This window comes from Mustela lutreola, chromosome 14, assembly GCF_030435805.1.
Source record: "Mustela lutreola isolate mMusLut2 chromosome 14, mMusLut2.pri, whole genome shotgun sequence".
Taxonomy (NCBI): domain Eukaryota; kingdom Metazoa; phylum Chordata; class Mammalia; order Carnivora; family Mustelidae; genus Mustela; species Mustela lutreola.
The window spans coordinates 74,651,938-74,669,035 of record NC_081303.1 but is presented as its reverse complement, the minus strand read 5'-3'; the positions used below and the strand labels follow the sequence as shown (position 1 = coordinate 74,669,035).

The 17,098-nt window shown below is 63.8% G+C and overlaps 2 protein-coding genes across 10 annotated transcripts; one reads left to right on the top strand and one right to left on the bottom strand.

Moving 5' to 3' along the window:
• Window positions 1–358: 358 nt before the first annotated feature.
• KRTCAP2 (keratinocyte associated protein 2) lies at window positions 359–9,621 on the bottom strand. Of its 4 annotated transcripts, none has more exons than XM_059145657.1 (6): window positions 6,817–6,974; window positions 6,340–6,494; window positions 6,195–6,258; window positions 4,439–4,580; window positions 4,277–4,343; window positions 359–677 (listed from the first exon to the last, which is right to left on the bottom strand). In XM_059145657.1, exons 1-6 carry the CDS (start codon window positions 6,818–6,820, stop codon window positions 552–554), a joined length of 558 nt encoding a protein of 185 aa, XP_059001640.1. In that variant the 5' UTR covers window positions 6,821–6,974; the 3' UTR covers window positions 359–551. The 4 variants fall into 4 exon arrangements, with proteins under 4 accessions (XP_059001640.1, XP_059001641.1, XP_059001639.1 ...); XM_059145658.1 differs by lacking the exons at window positions 359–677; window positions 6,817–6,974 and adding exons at window positions 3,984–4,144; window positions 9,489–9,621; XM_059145656.1 differs by lacking the exon at window positions 359–677 and adding an exon at window positions 3,984–4,144.
• TRIM46 (tripartite motif containing 46) lies at window positions 7,487–16,567 on the top strand. Of its 6 annotated transcripts, none has more exons than XM_059145650.1 (10): window positions 7,487–7,619; window positions 9,015–9,276; window positions 9,475–9,818; window positions 10,458–10,601; window positions 10,722–10,817; window positions 11,477–11,730; window positions 11,990–12,111; window positions 13,101–13,403; window positions 14,185–14,482; window positions 15,417–16,567. In XM_059145650.1, exons 1-10 carry the CDS (start codon window positions 7,557–7,559, stop codon window positions 15,808–15,810), a joined length of 2,280 nt encoding a protein of 759 aa, XP_059001633.1. In that variant the 5' UTR covers window positions 7,487–7,556; the 3' UTR covers window positions 15,811–16,567. The 6 variants fall into 6 exon arrangements, with proteins under 6 accessions (XP_059001633.1, XP_059001638.1, XP_059001635.1 ...); XM_059145652.1 differs by lacking the exon at window positions 7,487–7,619 and adding an exon at window positions 7,805–8,241; XM_059145651.1 differs by lacking the exon at window positions 7,487–7,619 and adding an exon at window positions 8,400–8,530.
• Window positions 16,568–17,098: the final 531 nt, after the last annotated feature.

Here is a 17,098-nt window from a genome sequence, read left to right as displayed (position 1 = left end):
CCTCACACACCGGCGCACGCGCCTCGGTCCTACGAACGCCCCATGGAGCAGCCTGAGGTCAGCCCCAGCAGCCCCGGGGCCCAGCAAAGCCCAGTAGAGGGGCAGGGGGGCTTCCTGCCCCCCCACTCCTGCAGTGCAGGTTCACCCTAAAATGGGCAGGGGCCCCCTGCTCTTCCAGCCTGAGGGCAGGGCTGTTTTCAGAGAAGAGCTCCTCACACCCGGAGGCCATTGGTCTGAGGCCTGTTCTCTCCGCCTGTGCCCAGCATACCACAGCCCTCTGACGGGACAGAAGGAGCCCCCAGATGGGACCCAACCTGCTGTTTCGGAATCTCCAAATAGATACAGACAGAGTCACATGAACCTGAGACGCCCATGATCACAGGACCTTACATTGTAAGAAGAGAGCCTGCAGCTCCCTGTGAAGGAAAACTTTCTAAAAATCCCGTAATAATCTCGTTGCTGGCGTGATTGTAGGATATTGTCATTTTGTGTCAGAAAGCGTTCATTTGGGACGTCTGGGTGGCTCAGTCAGTGAAGCGTCTGCCGTTAGCTCAGGTCATGATTCCAGGGTCCCAGAATCCAGGCCGCACGCGTTCCCTGCTGGGCGGGGGGAGCCGGCCTCTCCCTCGGCCGCTCCCCCTGCTCTTGCTCGGCTCACGCTCTCGCTCTCTCCCTCTCTGACAAATAAATAAAATTTTTAAAAAATAAACAGAAAACCAAAAGTTAAAAAAAAAGTAGAAGCACTCGTTCGTTAAACGTAAACACTTCAAACGTGTGTTTCCATTGCTCATCTTGAGGCTTATCTGGAGCCTCACCAGCCACCAGGACCGTGTGCCAGAGGCAGCTGTGTGGGCCCAGGTAGGAGACTAGGTTGGAGGGCAGGGTGCCTGCCCCACCCCCAGCACTGGGTTGCAAAGGCTGGGGGGAGGGACAGGGCAGAGGGGGCTGAGCGGAGGGGGCAGGGGAGAGGAGACTACCTGGGAAGGGGCTGGGGGAGGGCCTGGGGCACGTCCTGCCAGCCTCTGGCTGTCCCTGCAGGTGAGGTCAGGGCCTCCGTCCGGGGCCACCAGGGGCCTCCCTCCCTGTCTCTCTAGGAACCAGAGCAAATACTCTGCACAAGCTCTGAGTGGCCGGCTTGCTCGCAGCCCCAGGGGCCTGGGGAGGCAAGGTTAGGGAGCAGGGTCCTGGCCTGCCCCCGGGGAACTTCCACTCTGCTGGGAGAGGCAAAGCAAGCTCCCTGAAGCCCAACAGTTCAGTGCCGCCACTGGCGCCCGTACCTGGGTTCCGGCCATTGTCCACCTAAGAGGCGGCTCGGAGACCGACCCTAAGTCCAGAAGGAGTGTCAGGGCAGGCCCTCCGGGAGGCCCCTGAGGGGGCAGGGCCTCCGGCTGGCTTCCCATTCTTCTGTGGTTCCCACAGCGCCCAGGGCCTTCGCAGCTCACAAAGAACTTCAGTGCTGGCTTTTGACTGAACCTTTCCCCTTTGTATCTGTCTCTGCGTCTCTCAGCATCTCTGTGTCTCTGAGTCTCTGGCTCTCTCTTGTTTCCCAACATCCTTCCCGAGCCCCTGGGGAGCAGAGCTGGGAGGCCGGGCAGTGGGAACCAGACTGGGTCCTGTTCTCACCAAGGACAATAAGAGCCGGAAAGGGCTGGAGCCAAGGCCTGGCGCGGACTCTGTCGCTCCCGCCTGTCCAGGGCGCCCCCACCCCCTTCCGACCCTGCGGTGTCCCGTCACTCCAGTGCCAGTCCAGAAGGGGTCCAGCCTCTGCCAGGGATTAGGGAGCTCTCTTAGCTCCCCTGCCCACTGCCCTTCTCTCTGGTGGCACCACCTCCGGCCCCCAGCCCTGGGCCTCCGCGGCAGGAGCAGCCGGAGTGGTCGCCCCACAGGGCTCCCCACACACCCAAGGCTCCGTCCCACTGCATTATTTACTCCTGTTTCCGGAGCTGGTGGCGGTGCTGGCGGGCGGGCGGGTGTCAGGGCCACGTGTGAGGGAGCAGGAGGAAGCATCTGGCTTCCCCCGTCCTCCAGGGAACTGCTGCTTCCCTGTCCCCTGGGCCAGCAGCCACCAGGGAGGAGTGGAGCCCAGGAGAGCAGGGGCCAGAGGTTAGCGCCTTGCCCTTCCCACCTTCAGGCCTCCAGAAGCCATGACGACCTCACGCCCCCTTACTTAATGATGCTTATTAGTGGGTAGGATACCCCTGTCAGGGTTAATTGATAGGTTAAGCCTGCAACCTACAACTAGGCACCCCAAGATAGGCTGGGCGGAGGGCTGAGGCTGTCCCCAATCGGCCTTGTAAATGCACCTGTTCGCTGAAGGGGGTCATTATCCCTGAGCCACTTAGCCCTGGTGCCTACACAGTGGGTGGCAGCAGGTGCCCCAATCACTTGGCATGTTCCTGGCCCTGCTCTCCGACTCTTCCCCACCCTTCCTGAGCCTGGCCCTATACCCAAACTCTCATCTAGGAGTCAGGGCGCCCTCAGGTGGCCAGACCCCCCCCCCCATGTCTATGTTCCCTTGGCTGGGATCTGGCCCTCTGCCCACAGCTCCCACCCATTAGGCGGACGTCAGGGTTTGACAGAGGGCGCCCTAGAACCAACTCAGCTTCCCCGTAGATCCAGGGTCTGTTTTTGACAACCTGTCGTCCTCCCCAAGAAGGTACCACATACCACAACCCCCTAACCATCACAGGTCAGTTAAGAGCCTAGAGCCGCCATTCCCTTGCATGGAGGCTCTGCTGGCCCTTGAATGCTCTTTGCCTCCGCTCCCAGGGACACGTGCTTCAGGAGCCATCAGTCTGATGGCCACCAGACTCCAGCCTCCAAAACGCCAGTGCTTCAGGGCCTGCCTGGGAGGCTGGACAGACTTGGGCCAGAACCCGGGGACCCAGCCGCAATCTTCCCCTGCCCTCGGGGCAGGCTTGACCGGCAGGTGCGAGCTCACAGCGCCCTCTGCAGGAACCCTGGGCACACTGCATGCCACTCCCCCAAGCTAGGGACTGAGGAGCGAGGCGAGGGTGGGGTGACCTCTCCTTAGAGGGCGGGCTCTAATCCCTGCCCAGGACCCCTCCACTCACTGCTTGGCCTCCCCTGGGACTCCATCCCTACTCAGACACATCTCATTTACAGTGTTTTCTTGCCAGAAGGGCAGCTTCTGCCAACCAACCCACGTCTTCACTACCCACGGCCAAGCACTGTGCAGGACACCAAGCTGTGGACACTGAAGCCCATGTCATCCAGCAGGGGAGACACTGCACCGTGGCCTCAGAGGACAGGCACTCTGGGCGGAGAGGCGCCCCTCAGGGCAGAGCACAGAGCCGGCCCTGAGAAGCCACGTCCTTATTCCCGTCATGGTTGGCTCCTGGGCTGATGGCTCGGTCCCTATCATTTTATACGCTTTGCTAAAGTGCAGCAAGTCTCTGATCTCTTGGCTACAAGACAGAGAAGAGAAATGGAGGCACCTGAACAAAGAGGGGGCAGTGATCAACCTTGGAGTCTTTCAAAACACAACCATCTGTTTGTGCTGGAGGTGACGGATGGGTCCAGGAGGGCAACATCAGTAGGCACTCCCCTGGCCCCGCAAGGCCTTGGAGCAGAAGGGGCAGGAGGCTTGTCTGCTTCGGGTGGGAAGTCAGAGTAACGAGGCCCCAGAGGTGTAAAGGAACTCCTGGGGGGAGCTGCAGGGGTGACAGTTCTTCTGCTCCAGGATCTACTCCCCTCTGATGGGAAGGGAGGGCTTCCTGCACTACAGCCTCGACCCCTTTTCTGAAAGGTCAAGACGGCAGGTCACCCACGCGCTTTTCCTCCACCTGGAGACTTTCACACTCATGGCACCGACAGCCGTCCCTAAACATCTACTAGAAATGAACCTAGGAGGAAGGCAAGCCCCCCAATCCCCGAGGTCTGAAACCAGCAGGTATCCGACTGCCACAACCTTCAGCACACCCCTGCAGGCCTGGGCAGAAGACGCCACAGCACATCGCAACTCCCGGGGCTACAAAGATCAAGTTTATTGGACATTCAGGGTCAATTTCTCTTCTTGCCCTTCCCCGTGACCCTGGCTGGGGTGAGGACGGGAGCCGCTGCCTGGTACAGGGTGGAGGAGATCTTGTTGATGTAGTACAGGCCGACCATGGAGAAGATGAAGCTACACCGTGAAGACAGGAAGGTCACGGCACCGGCGCACGCCAGCCCGGCACCCCCTCGGCACACGGCAGCGGCCGGGGAGGCAGCCCGGCTCGGGCTGAGGAAACCCCTTCCCCAGCTGTGAAGCCCTTACCAGGTGGTGACGCAGACTCGGTGAATGAGGCCAGATGCAAGGAGAGCCAGCAGGAGGCAGAGAAGAGCTGGGAAGGCAAGAGGGGGCAACGGGGCGGGGGTCAGAAGCGGTAACAGCGGGCGCTCACGCGTGGAGGCTAGGGGACATCGGGGGCCTCCGCACCTGGGGGAACCTGTGTCGGGGAATGTGGCACGACATGAGCAGGACGACTGCAGATGCCCTGAACGATGGCCAGGACATGGTGGGGGGGGGCACGTGCTCGCTACCAGCTCTGTCCCAAATATCATTTCCCGATCCTGGCTCTCTTCCAACATAAAGGAAAAAGATAGTGATACAGAGTCTGAAAGGCAAGGTTTGCTCCCGTTTGGGAAGGGGAGGCAAGGCCTTTCTGACAAAAACCAGCCACTAAGGACCAACTCGTGAAACTGGCTGGCCAGGGGCGGAAGCTGAGGGCCTCGCTCCCTGGATGCAGGCTGGAGGGCTAGGTGTCCGCAAGCACATGCCCGTGGAGACAGGAAAGGGCCTCTGGGTGTCTAGCAGAGGACCGGAGAGAAAGCGGGAGGTGGTCGGCAGGGCAGACACCGCCTGCCCAGCTAGGGAGGGTGAAGGGGGTCAAGAACCTGGCCCCACAACAAAGGTTTCTTTCCATAGCAAAGGAAGACAGCACATCGGGAAACAAAATCCCAGAGGTCTGGAGGCTGCCGGCTGGGAGGAGCTCTGGAAAGCTGCCCAGAGCTAGGTGGAGGGTGCAGACCTACAGACCTACAGGAGCCAGGAGTGCAAAGACACGAGGGCCACGAGGGCAGAGGCAATCCTATGTTCTACCCTACGAAGGCTCCTCACGAGGCAGCATTCACTGCCCCCTGTAAGCTTGTGACGTTCCTTGGGCCAGCTGGCCTTGATGCCTCCTCATCTGCTTTATGAACTTAATTCTGCAATAAATAACTAAATCATCTATTCTCCAAAACATGAGCAACAATGAGCACCGTGTCAAAGAGGAAAGAACCTAACATTTATTCTAACTTGGTCAGGGTTCCTGCTGACATCGAAATCCCGTGTCTCCAATGCTGAAACCCAGGCGCCAGGGGGGCTCAGGTGGGTGTCTGCCTTCAGCTCAGTTCAGGATCCTGGGGTCCTGGGATCAAGCCCCACATCCCTGCTTCTTCCTCTACCCTTCCCCCCTGCTTGTGCTCTAATGAACAAATAAAATCTTTTTTTAAAAGATTTATTTATTTGACAGAGAGAGACACATCAAGAGAGGGAATACAAGCATGACCTGAGACGAAGGCAGCCACTAAACCCTGAACCTGCCAGGTGCTCCATAAATAAAATCTTTTTAAAAAATCGAATACTGAAGCCCTTCACGATCCTCTCAAAAAAACAGAACCCACGGGGCACCTGGGTGGCTCAGTGGGTTAAAGCCTCCGCCTTTGGCTCAGGTCATGATCTCGGGGTCCTGGGATCGAGCCCCTGGTGGGGTTCTCTGCTTGGTGGGGAGCCTGTTTCCCTCTCTCTCTGTCTCTGCCTGCCTCTCTGCCTACTTGTGATCTCTGTCAAATAAATAAATAAAATCTTAAAAAAAAAAAAAAAAAGCAGAACCCACTAACACTGGCTCAACTTCACATCAGAACCCCTCAATGAACTCAGTCCTGTTTCCTCCCCACACCTCAAAAGGACTGGGCAAAGCCAGCCTGCAGGGCCCGGTGTCCTCAGAGTCCCCTGGGAACTAGGCTTCCCGCTCCAAGGCCTCAGAGCTCCGGGAGGTGCATCCGAGGCCGGCGCCGCCTCCGCGCGGTCTCAGGAAGCCTGTTCCCTTCTGAGCCACCTTCACCGATCGACCGGGCACTTGACCACTCCGGACCGTGCTGGGAGCGGCTAGGGCGGAAGGCTGAAGCGCCTGACCCCCCTCTGCACTTACTCTCAGGGAAGATCTTTGCTTGGAATCCTTTGCCAAAAACCAGATTCTCCAGATTATTGAAGGCCTGGTCGAGGGAGTTAAGGGCAGGCCGAGCGACCGGGCCGCGCCCCCCGCCCCCACCAGCCCCGCAGCGCAGGAAGGATACGGTGAGCGAGAAGACGAACAGGCCGGAGCCCAGCAGGCCCCCCTGGATGGTGAGCCACTCGGTGGACGCCAGCTGCCGGCTGTACATCTGCATCCCGGCGAAGAGCAGCAGCGACAGGAGCGAGGACAGCGCCAGCGACGTGCCCGTGCCCACGGCTGCAGGGGGGCGAGCAGCGGGCCGCGCGGTCGGGCCGGGCCCTCCCTGCCGCCAGCGCCGCAGGCCGAGCCGGCCCCCCGCGTCCCCGGGGCTGCGCGACCCGCCGCGACCCCGCCGCGACCCCCCGCCGCGACCCCCCGCCGCGACCCCCGCCACCCCCCGCCGCCACCCCGCCGCCACCCCCCGCCGCCCCCGGGCGCCCGCTCCCTGCCGTCCCCCGGGGCCCCGGCCACGTCAGCTCTGCGCGAAGAGGACCGGGACAGCCGGTCCGCCCCAACCCGACCCCACTTGTCCGTCGGGGAATCCCGCCAGTCCCGTTACCCATCGCGTGCTGCCCCCGGCCCAGTCGGCGCCGCAGGCCCAGAAACAGGGGAACCGAACCGGGGCGGTCGGCCGTGCGCACGCGTCAGCCCCACTCGCGGACTCGCTGCCCCCGGGGCTGCTCGCGCGCCCTCTAGGCGCCTGGCCGCAGCGGCCCCTGCCGGCAGGGAGGAGACACTGCGTCCGAGAGCGGCCTTGGCCACCGCCCTGGTCCCCTGCCCTTCCCCGCTCCCCGAGCGTCTGCTGCCCTCCGCGCAAGCCGCTGGGCCCACGGCCCGTTGCCTCTAGCCCAGCCCTGTCTCCTTCGCCGTACGTGTCATCTCTAGTGCCCGCCCCTCACACGTCCCTCCCGCATGAGCCCTGCCTCGCATCTCCCGTGGACTCTTGCCCAAGCCAAAACCTAGTCCTCGCATTCTGGAGCCCATCTTTCTCCGAAACTATCCTCCGGTTTCATCGCAGGAAGACTAGGGAGCCAATGAAGGATGCGCACATTAGAAATGGCTCCCCCCATACCGTTCCCTGTTACCCACCCACCCCCCACCGTCTTCCTAAAACCACGTGGGGAGAACTATTTCCCACCTCCTACCTCGACGGGCGCTGTGCGAGGCTGTCCCTGGAGCATGCGCAGTGACATCTCACCCCCACCCCTCCGCACACCCCCACGGGCTCCTGCATTAAGCCGGGGGTTCGCAGCCGCAGCCGGGATCGGGCACCCGGGGGCGGGCGGGCATGGTAGGGCCATGGCTGAGGGTGAGGATATGCAGACCTTCACTTCCATCATGGACGCACTGGTCCGCATCAGTGTGAGTTAAGGTGGGGTCGAGGGGAAGGGGGGGGGGAGTAGAGGGGTCCAGGGCAGGCCGGGACCTCGGACAGGTGGACATGAGGCAAGATGCTGGGATGTAGTCAGGGGGCTGGGGATGGCAGAAAGGACTGGGGGAGGGGGTCGGGGTGCAGGTTGGAGAGGGTAATCCCGGGGCAGCCTGGAGGTGAGTCCCGTGGAGGCGTCCAGCTGCTGGGCTGGGGTGCAAGGAACCGGGAGCTGCCCGCATGCAGCGGGTGGGCTGGGGTGGCCGCCAGCAGTGCACCAGGGGCTGCAAGGCCAGGGGGCTATGCTCTGAGGAGGGGGCGTGCGTGAGCTTGGATATTTTCCAAGAAAACTGAGGATAGGTGAGGGGCGATGAAGGAGCCGCCCCCAGGGTGCAGTTCCAAATTTGGACCCTTCGGCGAGACCCCACCCCACCGCGCCCCCACTCGGGGCTGCCTCCGAGCCCGCGGTTGTCATGGCAACCCGTGCCCGGCTCTCCCAGGGGCGGTGCCAACCCTGCTCCCCCCCCACCACTTCCTTCCCCCTCCCTGCCTGTCCCTCCCTCCTTTGTGTCAGCTGCGCCCCTGACCGGGATGGCTGCGAAGAGAGGGACCAAGGTGAGGTGTGGGGGTGGGGCATAGCTTGAGGACCCCCTCCACCAAAAAAGGGAGGGGTACTTCCGGTGGGGAGGGGGTAAGTAGGCGGGCGCTCTTTTCCCCCTCGCTTGGGGAGGGGATTCTGGCTAGTCGGGTCGTGCTGGGGGAAGGAGCGGGAGGGCCGGGCGGTGGGGGGTGCAGCCGGGAATGGGTTCGTGTTGGGGCCCCGAGGAGACGTCCGGGGAAGTGAGGGATGGGGAATGGAGGCTGGAGCGGCCGCAGGCTGAGCCGCGGCGGGATGACGGACGCGGTGAGCGGGAGGACGGAGAGCGCGCGGCGCTGGCTGTAGGGAGGAGCCACGCCGGGAAAGGGGGGGCTGCCAGAAAAGGGGGCGGGGGTCTGCACCGAGCTGCAGAATGGGCGGTGTCCTTGAGAGAAGCTGGTGGCCCGGAGATGGGGGGATGGGGGCAACGGGCAGGTGAGAGGGGCTGCAGGCCCCGCGCCCGCCCTGGGTGTGGAAGGGGTGGGGCTTGAGGCCGGGGGAGGCAGGTGCTCGGGCCGCGAGCCCCGACCGCCCCTCGGAGGCTCTGGCTCTCCGCGGAAGGGAGACAGGCAGCAGCCAGAGCCGGGAAGGTCTGTGAATCAGGCCCCGGGCGGGTGCTGGGGAAGAGCCCCAGGTAGCTTGCCCTGCCCCCACCTGAGACCCCCTTGGGTTTCTCAGGGCACCTGAGAGGCCGGCTGCGGTGTGCCCTGGGGGTTCCGTGCTCCCACCCGACCTCCTGCTCCCTCCACAGACGAGCATGAAGAACATGGAGAAGGAGCTGCTGTGCCCCGTGTGTCAAGAGATGTACAAGCAGCCTCTGGTGCTGCCCTGTACCCACAATGTGTGCCAGGCCTGTGCCCGGGAGGTGCTGGGCCAGCAAGGCTACGTGGGCCACGGCGGGGACCCCAGCTCCGAGCCCACCTCCCCCGCCTCCACCCCTTCCACCCGAAGCCCCCGCCTCTCCCGCAGAACTCTCCCCAAGCCAGACCGCCTGGATCGGCTGCTTAAGTCAGGTGGGCCTGGCTCCTGTGGGCCGCGGGTGGGGATGCTGGGACATCCGCACCGGCCGGGGGGCCTCTGAAGACCCAGCTCCTACGGGCTGTAATAGAGCCGATTCTGGCACGACAAAATTACTGTTTAATTGAACAGATCTCCCCCTCCCCCCCGCCAGCTGTAACTTTCAGCCCCCTCCCTCTCTGGCCCTGCCACAGGCTTTGGGACGTACCCCGGGCGGAAGCGAGGGGCTCTGCACCCCCAGGTGGTCATGTTCCCGTGCCCGGCCTGCCAGGGCGATGTGGAACTGGGGGAGCGGGGCCTGGCGGGGCTGTTCCGGAACCTGACCCTGGAGCGCGTGGTGGAGCGCTACCGCCAGAGCGTGAGTGTGGGTGGCGCCATCCTGTGCCAGCTGTGCAAGCCGCCGCCGCTAGAGGCCACCAAAGGCTGCACCGAGTGCCGGGCCACCTTCTGCAACGAGTGCTTCAAGCTCTTCCACCCCTGGGGCACCCAGAAGGCCCAGCACGAGCCCACCCTGCCCACCCTCTCCTTCCGCCCCAAGGTGAGCAAGTGGGGAGAGGGGCCTGGCGGTGCTGGGTGGCTGGGGGAGCTGGCTCAGTGGGCTTCCCAAGGGAGGTGGGCAGAGGTGGCCCCTGCCAGGCTCCGTTTTGCCTAACAAGGACAGAAAGGGACTGGGTCAATCTTTAAATTTCTCGGAGCCCCATCTTCTTATCTGGGGTACAGACAAGAAGTAGTACCCATGCCCTGGGGGTTGTTGGGGGTTCCCAGGAGGTGGTTTGTGAGAGTCACCCCTAGGCTAAAAAGGTCTGTCCGCATTCATTCATTCACTCAGCAAATATTTATCCAGCATCCATGTGCCTGGGGCTATTCTCGGCATTGGGAATAGGCAGTGAGCAAGGTGGACAAGGTTAATTATTAGCCACAAGGTGGAGATTAATAATCATTATTTTTGCTGTTAACCGCACATGTGGAGGTGGGAGGGAGGAAGGATGCCAGCGACGCTCTGGTCGATGCCGCCGCAGGCCACCAGGTGGCACTGCGGAGCACCCCCCATGGACTCTCAGGCCTCCTACCTTCTCCCTCTCATGCCGGCTGCCCAGGCTGCACACTGCTTCTGCCCCAGGTCAGCAGCCTTAAAACCACCGTAGGCTGATGATGTCATTGCTCCTTCTGTCCCTAGGGCCTGATGTGCCCGGACCACAAGGAAGAGGTGACCCATTACTGCAAGACATGCCAACGGCTGGTGTGCCAACTCTGCCGGGTGAGGCGTACCCACGGTGGGCACAAGATCACACCTGTTCTCAGCGCCTACCAGGCCCTCAAGGTGAGGAACCCTGCCTCACTCCACCGTACACCAACCCTCACTCACGCCCTCTCCCACCTCCTCCTGACTGCTGGCTTCCACCGAGCGAGGCACGATGCCCACCTCTCTCTTCCCCCTCAGGACAAGCTGACAAAGAGCGTGACATACATCCTGGGAAACCAGGACACAGTGCAGACCCAGATCTGTGAGCTGGAGGAGGCCGCGAGGCACACCGAGGTGAGGGAGGGCTCGGCGGTGGGCTCTGGGCCCCGCCCACGACTGGAAGCAGGAAGGCATGTGGGGGGGCTCTGCCCAGTCCCCTGCTTGGCAGCTCAGGGTCCGTGGGTGTGTCGAGGTTCTGGTTAAACCAGGCTGGTAGGAAGATCAGTGCCCCAGACCAGGCTGTTCCCGGGGTTACGATGGGAACAGTGTGGCTGTCACCCAGGACCAGGACAGTTTGGAAAGCCCTCAGGGACATAGCTCGCATGCCCTCGGGCTCAGCTGCCCACTTAGGACACCACATATCCTTGGAGCTAGGGCGAGGCTCCGTCTCTGGTACCTTCTGCCAGTTTGCTTGAATTTGCTGACAAGGGGACAGACAGGAAGGATGGCCTGGAGGCGGGGGACACCCGTGTGGTCCAAGTGGGCGTTAGTGCAGTCACATTCTCTTTTGTTTGAGGGAGTCCTTCTGGGGTCAGGATGGTGGTGTGGGGCTCCAGGAAGGGTGGCACAAAGTGTCGGGCGTTGAGCCCCTCTGGGCGGACAGGTGACTTTGGAGATGTGGGCCTGGCCCTGGTGGCCTGGCTGGGTAGGATTTCCCTGGATCTTTGGTGATCCGAGGGAGGCTGCCACGAGTGCTGCCTTCGAGAAGATAGTGAGTGTTGCTCTCTGGGCAGGTGAGCGGTCAGCAGGCCAAGGAGGAGGTGTCCCAGCTGGTGCGGGGACTGGGGGCTGTGCTGGAGGAGAAGCGGGTGTCCCTGCTCCAGGCCATTGAGGAGTGCCAGCAGGAGCGCCTGGCCCGTCTCAGCGCCCAGATCCAGGAGCACCGGAGCCTGCTGGATGGCTCCGGTCTGGTGGGCTATGCCCAGGAGGTTCTTAAGGAAACAGACCAGCCTTGCTTTGTGCAAGCAGCCAAGCAGCTGCACAACAGGTAGGCAGGGGCACGGGCTCCGGGGGGCCCGGGTGTCACAGGTATAGCTGGCGGCTAAGCTGGTGTCTGCGCCGCTGCCCCGTGGAGACATGGGCCCTGAGGACCATCACCAGGCCACACTGATAGCCAGCTTGCTGGTGGAGGGACCAGGAGGTGACCCAAAGCAGGTGCCCAAGCTCTAGGGACAGGCGAAGCAGCATCAAGGGGAAGGGCAGCTGCCCAGCTGGGGGTGCCTGACCCTTACCTGCCCCCATGCCAGGATCTCCCGAGCTACGGACGCCCTCCAGACATTTCGGCCAGCTGCCAGCTCCTCCTTCCGCCACTGTCAGCTGGACGTAGGGCGTGAGATGAAGCTGCTGACGGAGCTTAACTTCCTGCAAGGTAAGGAGGTGGCCGGGGTGGCCCCGCACCCGATTACAGCCTCCCTCCCTTCCCCAGCAGCGGGCCCGGGGGGCAGCGCCCACCAGGGACCTCCCTGGCCTTCTGCCCAGCCTGGCCAGCCGCCCCTCCCACCTCACCCACCCGGCCACACCGCCCCACCGCGCTCAGCGCTGCTTCTCCCTCTCTTTGTTTGTAGGCTGTGGCCACCGCGGACTCTGCTCAGGAGCACCCCAGGCAAGTCAGCGGCCCTGCCCCGGGGGCCCTGCCCTGCCGCCCCCACACAGCTCCCCTCACCCCCCATTCACTGCTTCTTTCTCTGTCCTGCCTTCACCAGACTCTTGGTCCGCCCTCGCCCACCCCCACCAGTGCCCTCTGGCTCTCTCTGCCTGCCCTAAGCTCCTGCCCAATCCTTGCCCTTCTCACCTTTTGTCCTTGGGCTTCTGCCCTCTGGACTTGCCTTCTCCTCCCATTGACCTTCGTCTCCTCCCGTCGTCAAGCTTTGCTTGTCCTCTGCTGTCCCCCGTTTTCGGCCTTGCTGGCTCTCGCATCTGTCTCCCTCCCACTCGCCCCTCCTTCCTGTCCAGTGCTCTTTCCCCGGCTTCCAGTGGCCTCTGCCTGCCTTTCCCTGGGGCTCCTCTTTATTCATAGAATTAAAAAGATCCTAGAAAGAAGCGTCCCCATCTGGTCTAAGACCATTTTTGACAGAGGAGGAAACTGAGGCCCAGACTTGGGAAGCAACGGCCCTAAGGCTGGAGGCGGGAGAACCGCAGGCCAGGGCCCGCGCCAGGCTTCCTGCCCCTGCTCCCCCGCCGCTCCCCTGCTCCCTTGGGCTCTGCCCTGCCGCTCCCCGCCCGGCACCCCACGGCCTCGCCCCCAGCTCCCTCTCACCCACACTCACCCCCCCGGCCCCGCTGCTTTCCCTCTTCCTGCCCGCCCTCCGCGCTAGGCCCGCGGCCAGGCCCGACTGACGCCGCTGTCTCTTCCCACAGTGCCCGAGGCGCCCGTCATCGACACGCAGCGCACCTTCGCCTACGACCAGATATTCCTGTGCTGGCGGCTGCCGCCCCACTCCCCGCCCGCCTGGCACTACACCGTGGAGTTCCGGCGCACCGACGCGCCCGCCCAGCCGGGCCCCGCGCGCTGGCAGCGGCGAGAGGAGGTGAGGGGCACCAGCGCCCTGCTGGAGAACCCCGACACCGGCTCCGTGTACGTGCTGCGCGTCCGGGGCTGCAACAAGGCCGGCTACGGCGAGTACAGCGAAGACGTGCACCTGCACACGCCCCCGGCACCCGGTGAGCACGGGCCGGGAGACCCGCCCCACCCCCACCCCCGACCCCGACCCCGGGCACCCGGTGAGCGCGCAGGCCGGCGGACGCGGGGCAGGCAGGGACCAGGGGACCAGCAGGGACCAGGGGACCAGCTCGCTTCGCCAGCAGCCGGGGCTGCACGGGCCCCGCGGAGGAACACAGCGGGCCGCACTCACCAGCCCCCGGGCTAGACACTTCGGATCAAATCCCCACTCTGCCTCCGCCGTGGCTCTGGGCAAGTCCTTTGCCCTCTCTGAGCCCCAGGTCCCTCTCCCCGTAGTAGTAACGACAGTGTCATTGCGATGAAAGTGAAGCCAGTGAGTTCCCAGCTCACAGTAAGGACTCAGTCAGGGTCCGGACGGGGACTCTCCAGAAAGTAGTCTGGCCCCAGGGACGCAGGCAGAATACTGGAGCGTCACTGCCCAAGGGGGGTATGCCGGCTCTGCCAGCGCCAGAGTGTGCGCTGGAAGGTGTAGGTCGGTGGTGGGAGACGTCACCAGCTGGGACGGGCCCCAGCCATCGGAGAGGGGTAGGAGGACACGCAGCCAGTCAGCTGGTCTGGCGTCCCATGCCCATTTGGGGTGTTCCCTGTTCTCCTCAGGCCCCCACTGCAGCTCTCCAGGCCCTGGTCCCTGGAGCCCCGCCCATCCCTTGCAGCTTATTTCACATTCTTAAATCTGCCAGTGTCCTTGGCTGACACCTCATGGCCTCCACGGCCTGGGTTTGTCCCTCAAGTCCTTCCTCTGTCACCCCTACCCCACGGCAGTCCTGCACTTCTTCCTCGATGGCCGCTGGGGCACGAGCCGAGAGCGGCTGGCCATCAGCAAGGACCAGAGGGCGGTACGGAGTGTCCCAGGGCTGCCCCTACTGCTGGCTGCCGAGCGGCTCCTCACCGGCTGCCACCTGAGCGTGGACGTGGTGCTGGGAGACGTGGCCGTGACCCAGGGCCGCAGCTACTGGGCCTGTGCCGTCGACCCAGCCTCCTACTTGGTCAAGGTGGGCGTCGGGCTGGAGAGCAAGCTGCAGGAAAGCTTCCAGGGTGCTCCAGATGTGATCAGCCCCAGGTCAGGCTTCTCTGGAGGGGATGGGGCATGGGGGTCCCGGGGTGGGGGAGCTGGGGACTGGGTGGGGGTGGCAGTGGGAGCACACGCTGGTTGGGGTGGAGCAGGGGCATTCTGGAGCATGGAAGCCAGGCAGGAGCCTGTGGCCAGGGCAACCTTGGGCTTAGCCCAAGGGCTTGAAGAACTGGTTTTCAGGGGAGCAAGCGGCTGGGGAGGGGGGCACGGGGGGGCATCCCCCTGCTCCCACCTGTCCTCAGGACAACCACACCGCCTCTGCATCTCCCAACGCCCCGCTTCCAGGGCGCTTTCCTCACATCACCACATCTGGCCTCAACATCCCGAGACCCTTCCCTCTCAGGGTCCACCGCCATCCCCTCCGTCCCCCACGTGCTGTCCAACAGCCCCAACACGCAGGCCTCCCCGGACCTTCCCTCCCGGCATTCTATCCCGGCACTCCCCATTTCTTAGTGCTCTCCCGCCAACACCAGTGCCCCCACCCCATGCGTCCCCCACCCCACCCCTCCCTCCCAACACCCGCCTGCCCAACAGCCTTCTCTCCCCAGGCCCTCAGTGACCAAGCCCCCACCTTCAACAGTCTGGAACCCTTCCCAAGACCCCCCAGCACCACGTCCCCACGCAGTTCTCCTCCCCACCTGTCTCCTGACTCCTCCTAGCGCCCCCGCTCACCTCCGGCTCACCTTCCCCACCTTGCCTGTCAGCGTGCCCGCTTTCAACACCCTTCTCCCTGGGCTCTCAGAGCCCGGATCCTCTAACCCTCGGGTCGGCGACGCGGCCTCTCCGTACCCCAAACGGACCCTTGCAAACCTTTGCTCCCCAACATCCCTTGCTCCCAGCATCTCAGCCTTCTGCCCCGACCCCCCCCTGAGCCCCACTCCCATGCCCCTTCCCCAACACCCCCCCAACTCCGCTCCTGCAGGTACGACCCCGACAGCGGGCATGACAGCGGCGCCGAGGACGCCACAGTGGAGGCGTCCCCACCCTTCGCCTTCCTGACCATCGGCATGGGCAGGATCCTCCTGGGGTCCGGGGCCGGCTCCAACGCGGGCCTGACCAGCCGGGACGGCCCCGCGGCGAGCTGCACCGTGCCGCTGCCGCCCCGCCTGGGCATCTGCCTGGACTATGAGCGGGGCCGCGTGTCCTTCCTGGACGCCGTGTCCTTCCGCGGGCTCCTGGAGTGCCCCCTGGACTGCTCGGGGCCCGTGTGCCCTGCCTTCTGCTTCATCGGGGGCGGGGCGGTGCAGCTCCAGGAGCCTGTAGGCACTAAGCCTGAGAGGAAGGTCACCATCGGGGGCTTTGCCAAGCTGGACTGACCCTTTCTGGCCCTGTGCCCTCCAGGCCTGCCAGAGCCGGGTTAGTCTTCCGAGGGCTTCTCCCTAGACTCTTCTGCCATGTCGTCCTGTTCCTTCCCCTCTATCTTTGTATTCCTGGGCCTTCTCTTGACCCAGAGACTCTCCTCTGCTCACCTTTCTAGTCGCCCCCCATTCTCCTCACTGCCTGTTAAGCCAGGCCCCAGCCCAGCCCCCATCAAGTCTCACCCATGTCCCGCCTTTGGTGTCCCGCCCGAGTCACAGAGACAGCCCCTTCCCCATCGCTGTCCCGTGCCCCCCCTCAGGCTGATTGGGAGGGAAGGCACCTGGAACACAGGGCATGACCCCCAGCTCTGCGCTCTGCTCTCCGCCCTGCCAAGCTCCCCGCCCCACCGATGCAGAACCATAGTCGGGGCGGGCTTTTTGGCCGGACCCTGGCCAGGCCCTCCCTGTGGGGAGAAGAGGGCCCTGCCGTCCTGCTTGAGTTGCTGGGGTCCCCACAGCCCTTGGCCGCATGCCTGTATCTCTCCCTCCTGCATGCTTCACCCTGTCCTATGCCCCCACGCCAACGTGCCAAGTCTCCCTGGGGGCCCCAGCGGAGGGCAGGTGTCCCCGATGGGTTGGGCAAGGCAAGGCCTCTGGGGCCCTGCTGCTGCCCCCTGCAGTGGGCACTGCCAGGCCTGAGCCGAGCAACAGCTGGTATTTTCATGGTTTATAAACAATAAACTAGGTTTCCAGGCACATCTGTGCCTTCCCTGAACCCGACTGTCCCTTTGCGTTTCTGCGCCGGGCCCGACAGGTGTGAAGGCTGCAGGGGGCCCCGCTGCTGCTCAGAGCAGGGGTGCTAGAGGGAAGGAGATCCCAAGCAGGTACCCCAGAGCCTCTGGCTCAAGCCCCGGCCAACCAACAGGGGGCCTACTGGGGGCGCACCACGTGGTGGCTGCTGGCCACTCCAGGGCCCAGGCCCCCAGGGCATGTGGTAAGCGGGGGCGGGCACTGTGCCTGGGCCCAAAACGGTCAGGGAACCAGAACCACTTCCCCATTCCCAGGGTGCCTAAAGCAGACCCCACCAGCCAGGGAGGGGGCCGGGCCGGGTGCCAGCGACCAGATCTTGACACTGTGCTTATCACGGCGGTGTTGACTCGGGCTGTTATCACTGCCCACACTCACTTCACACCCTGGCAGCTAAGAATAGAGCCGCTGGGGGCACTGGGCCAAGGGGAGGTGAGGGCGTGGCCGCCCCCAGCCCCGGTGAGCACGGGAGCCCTACCTCGGGGGCAGGTGGAGCTGG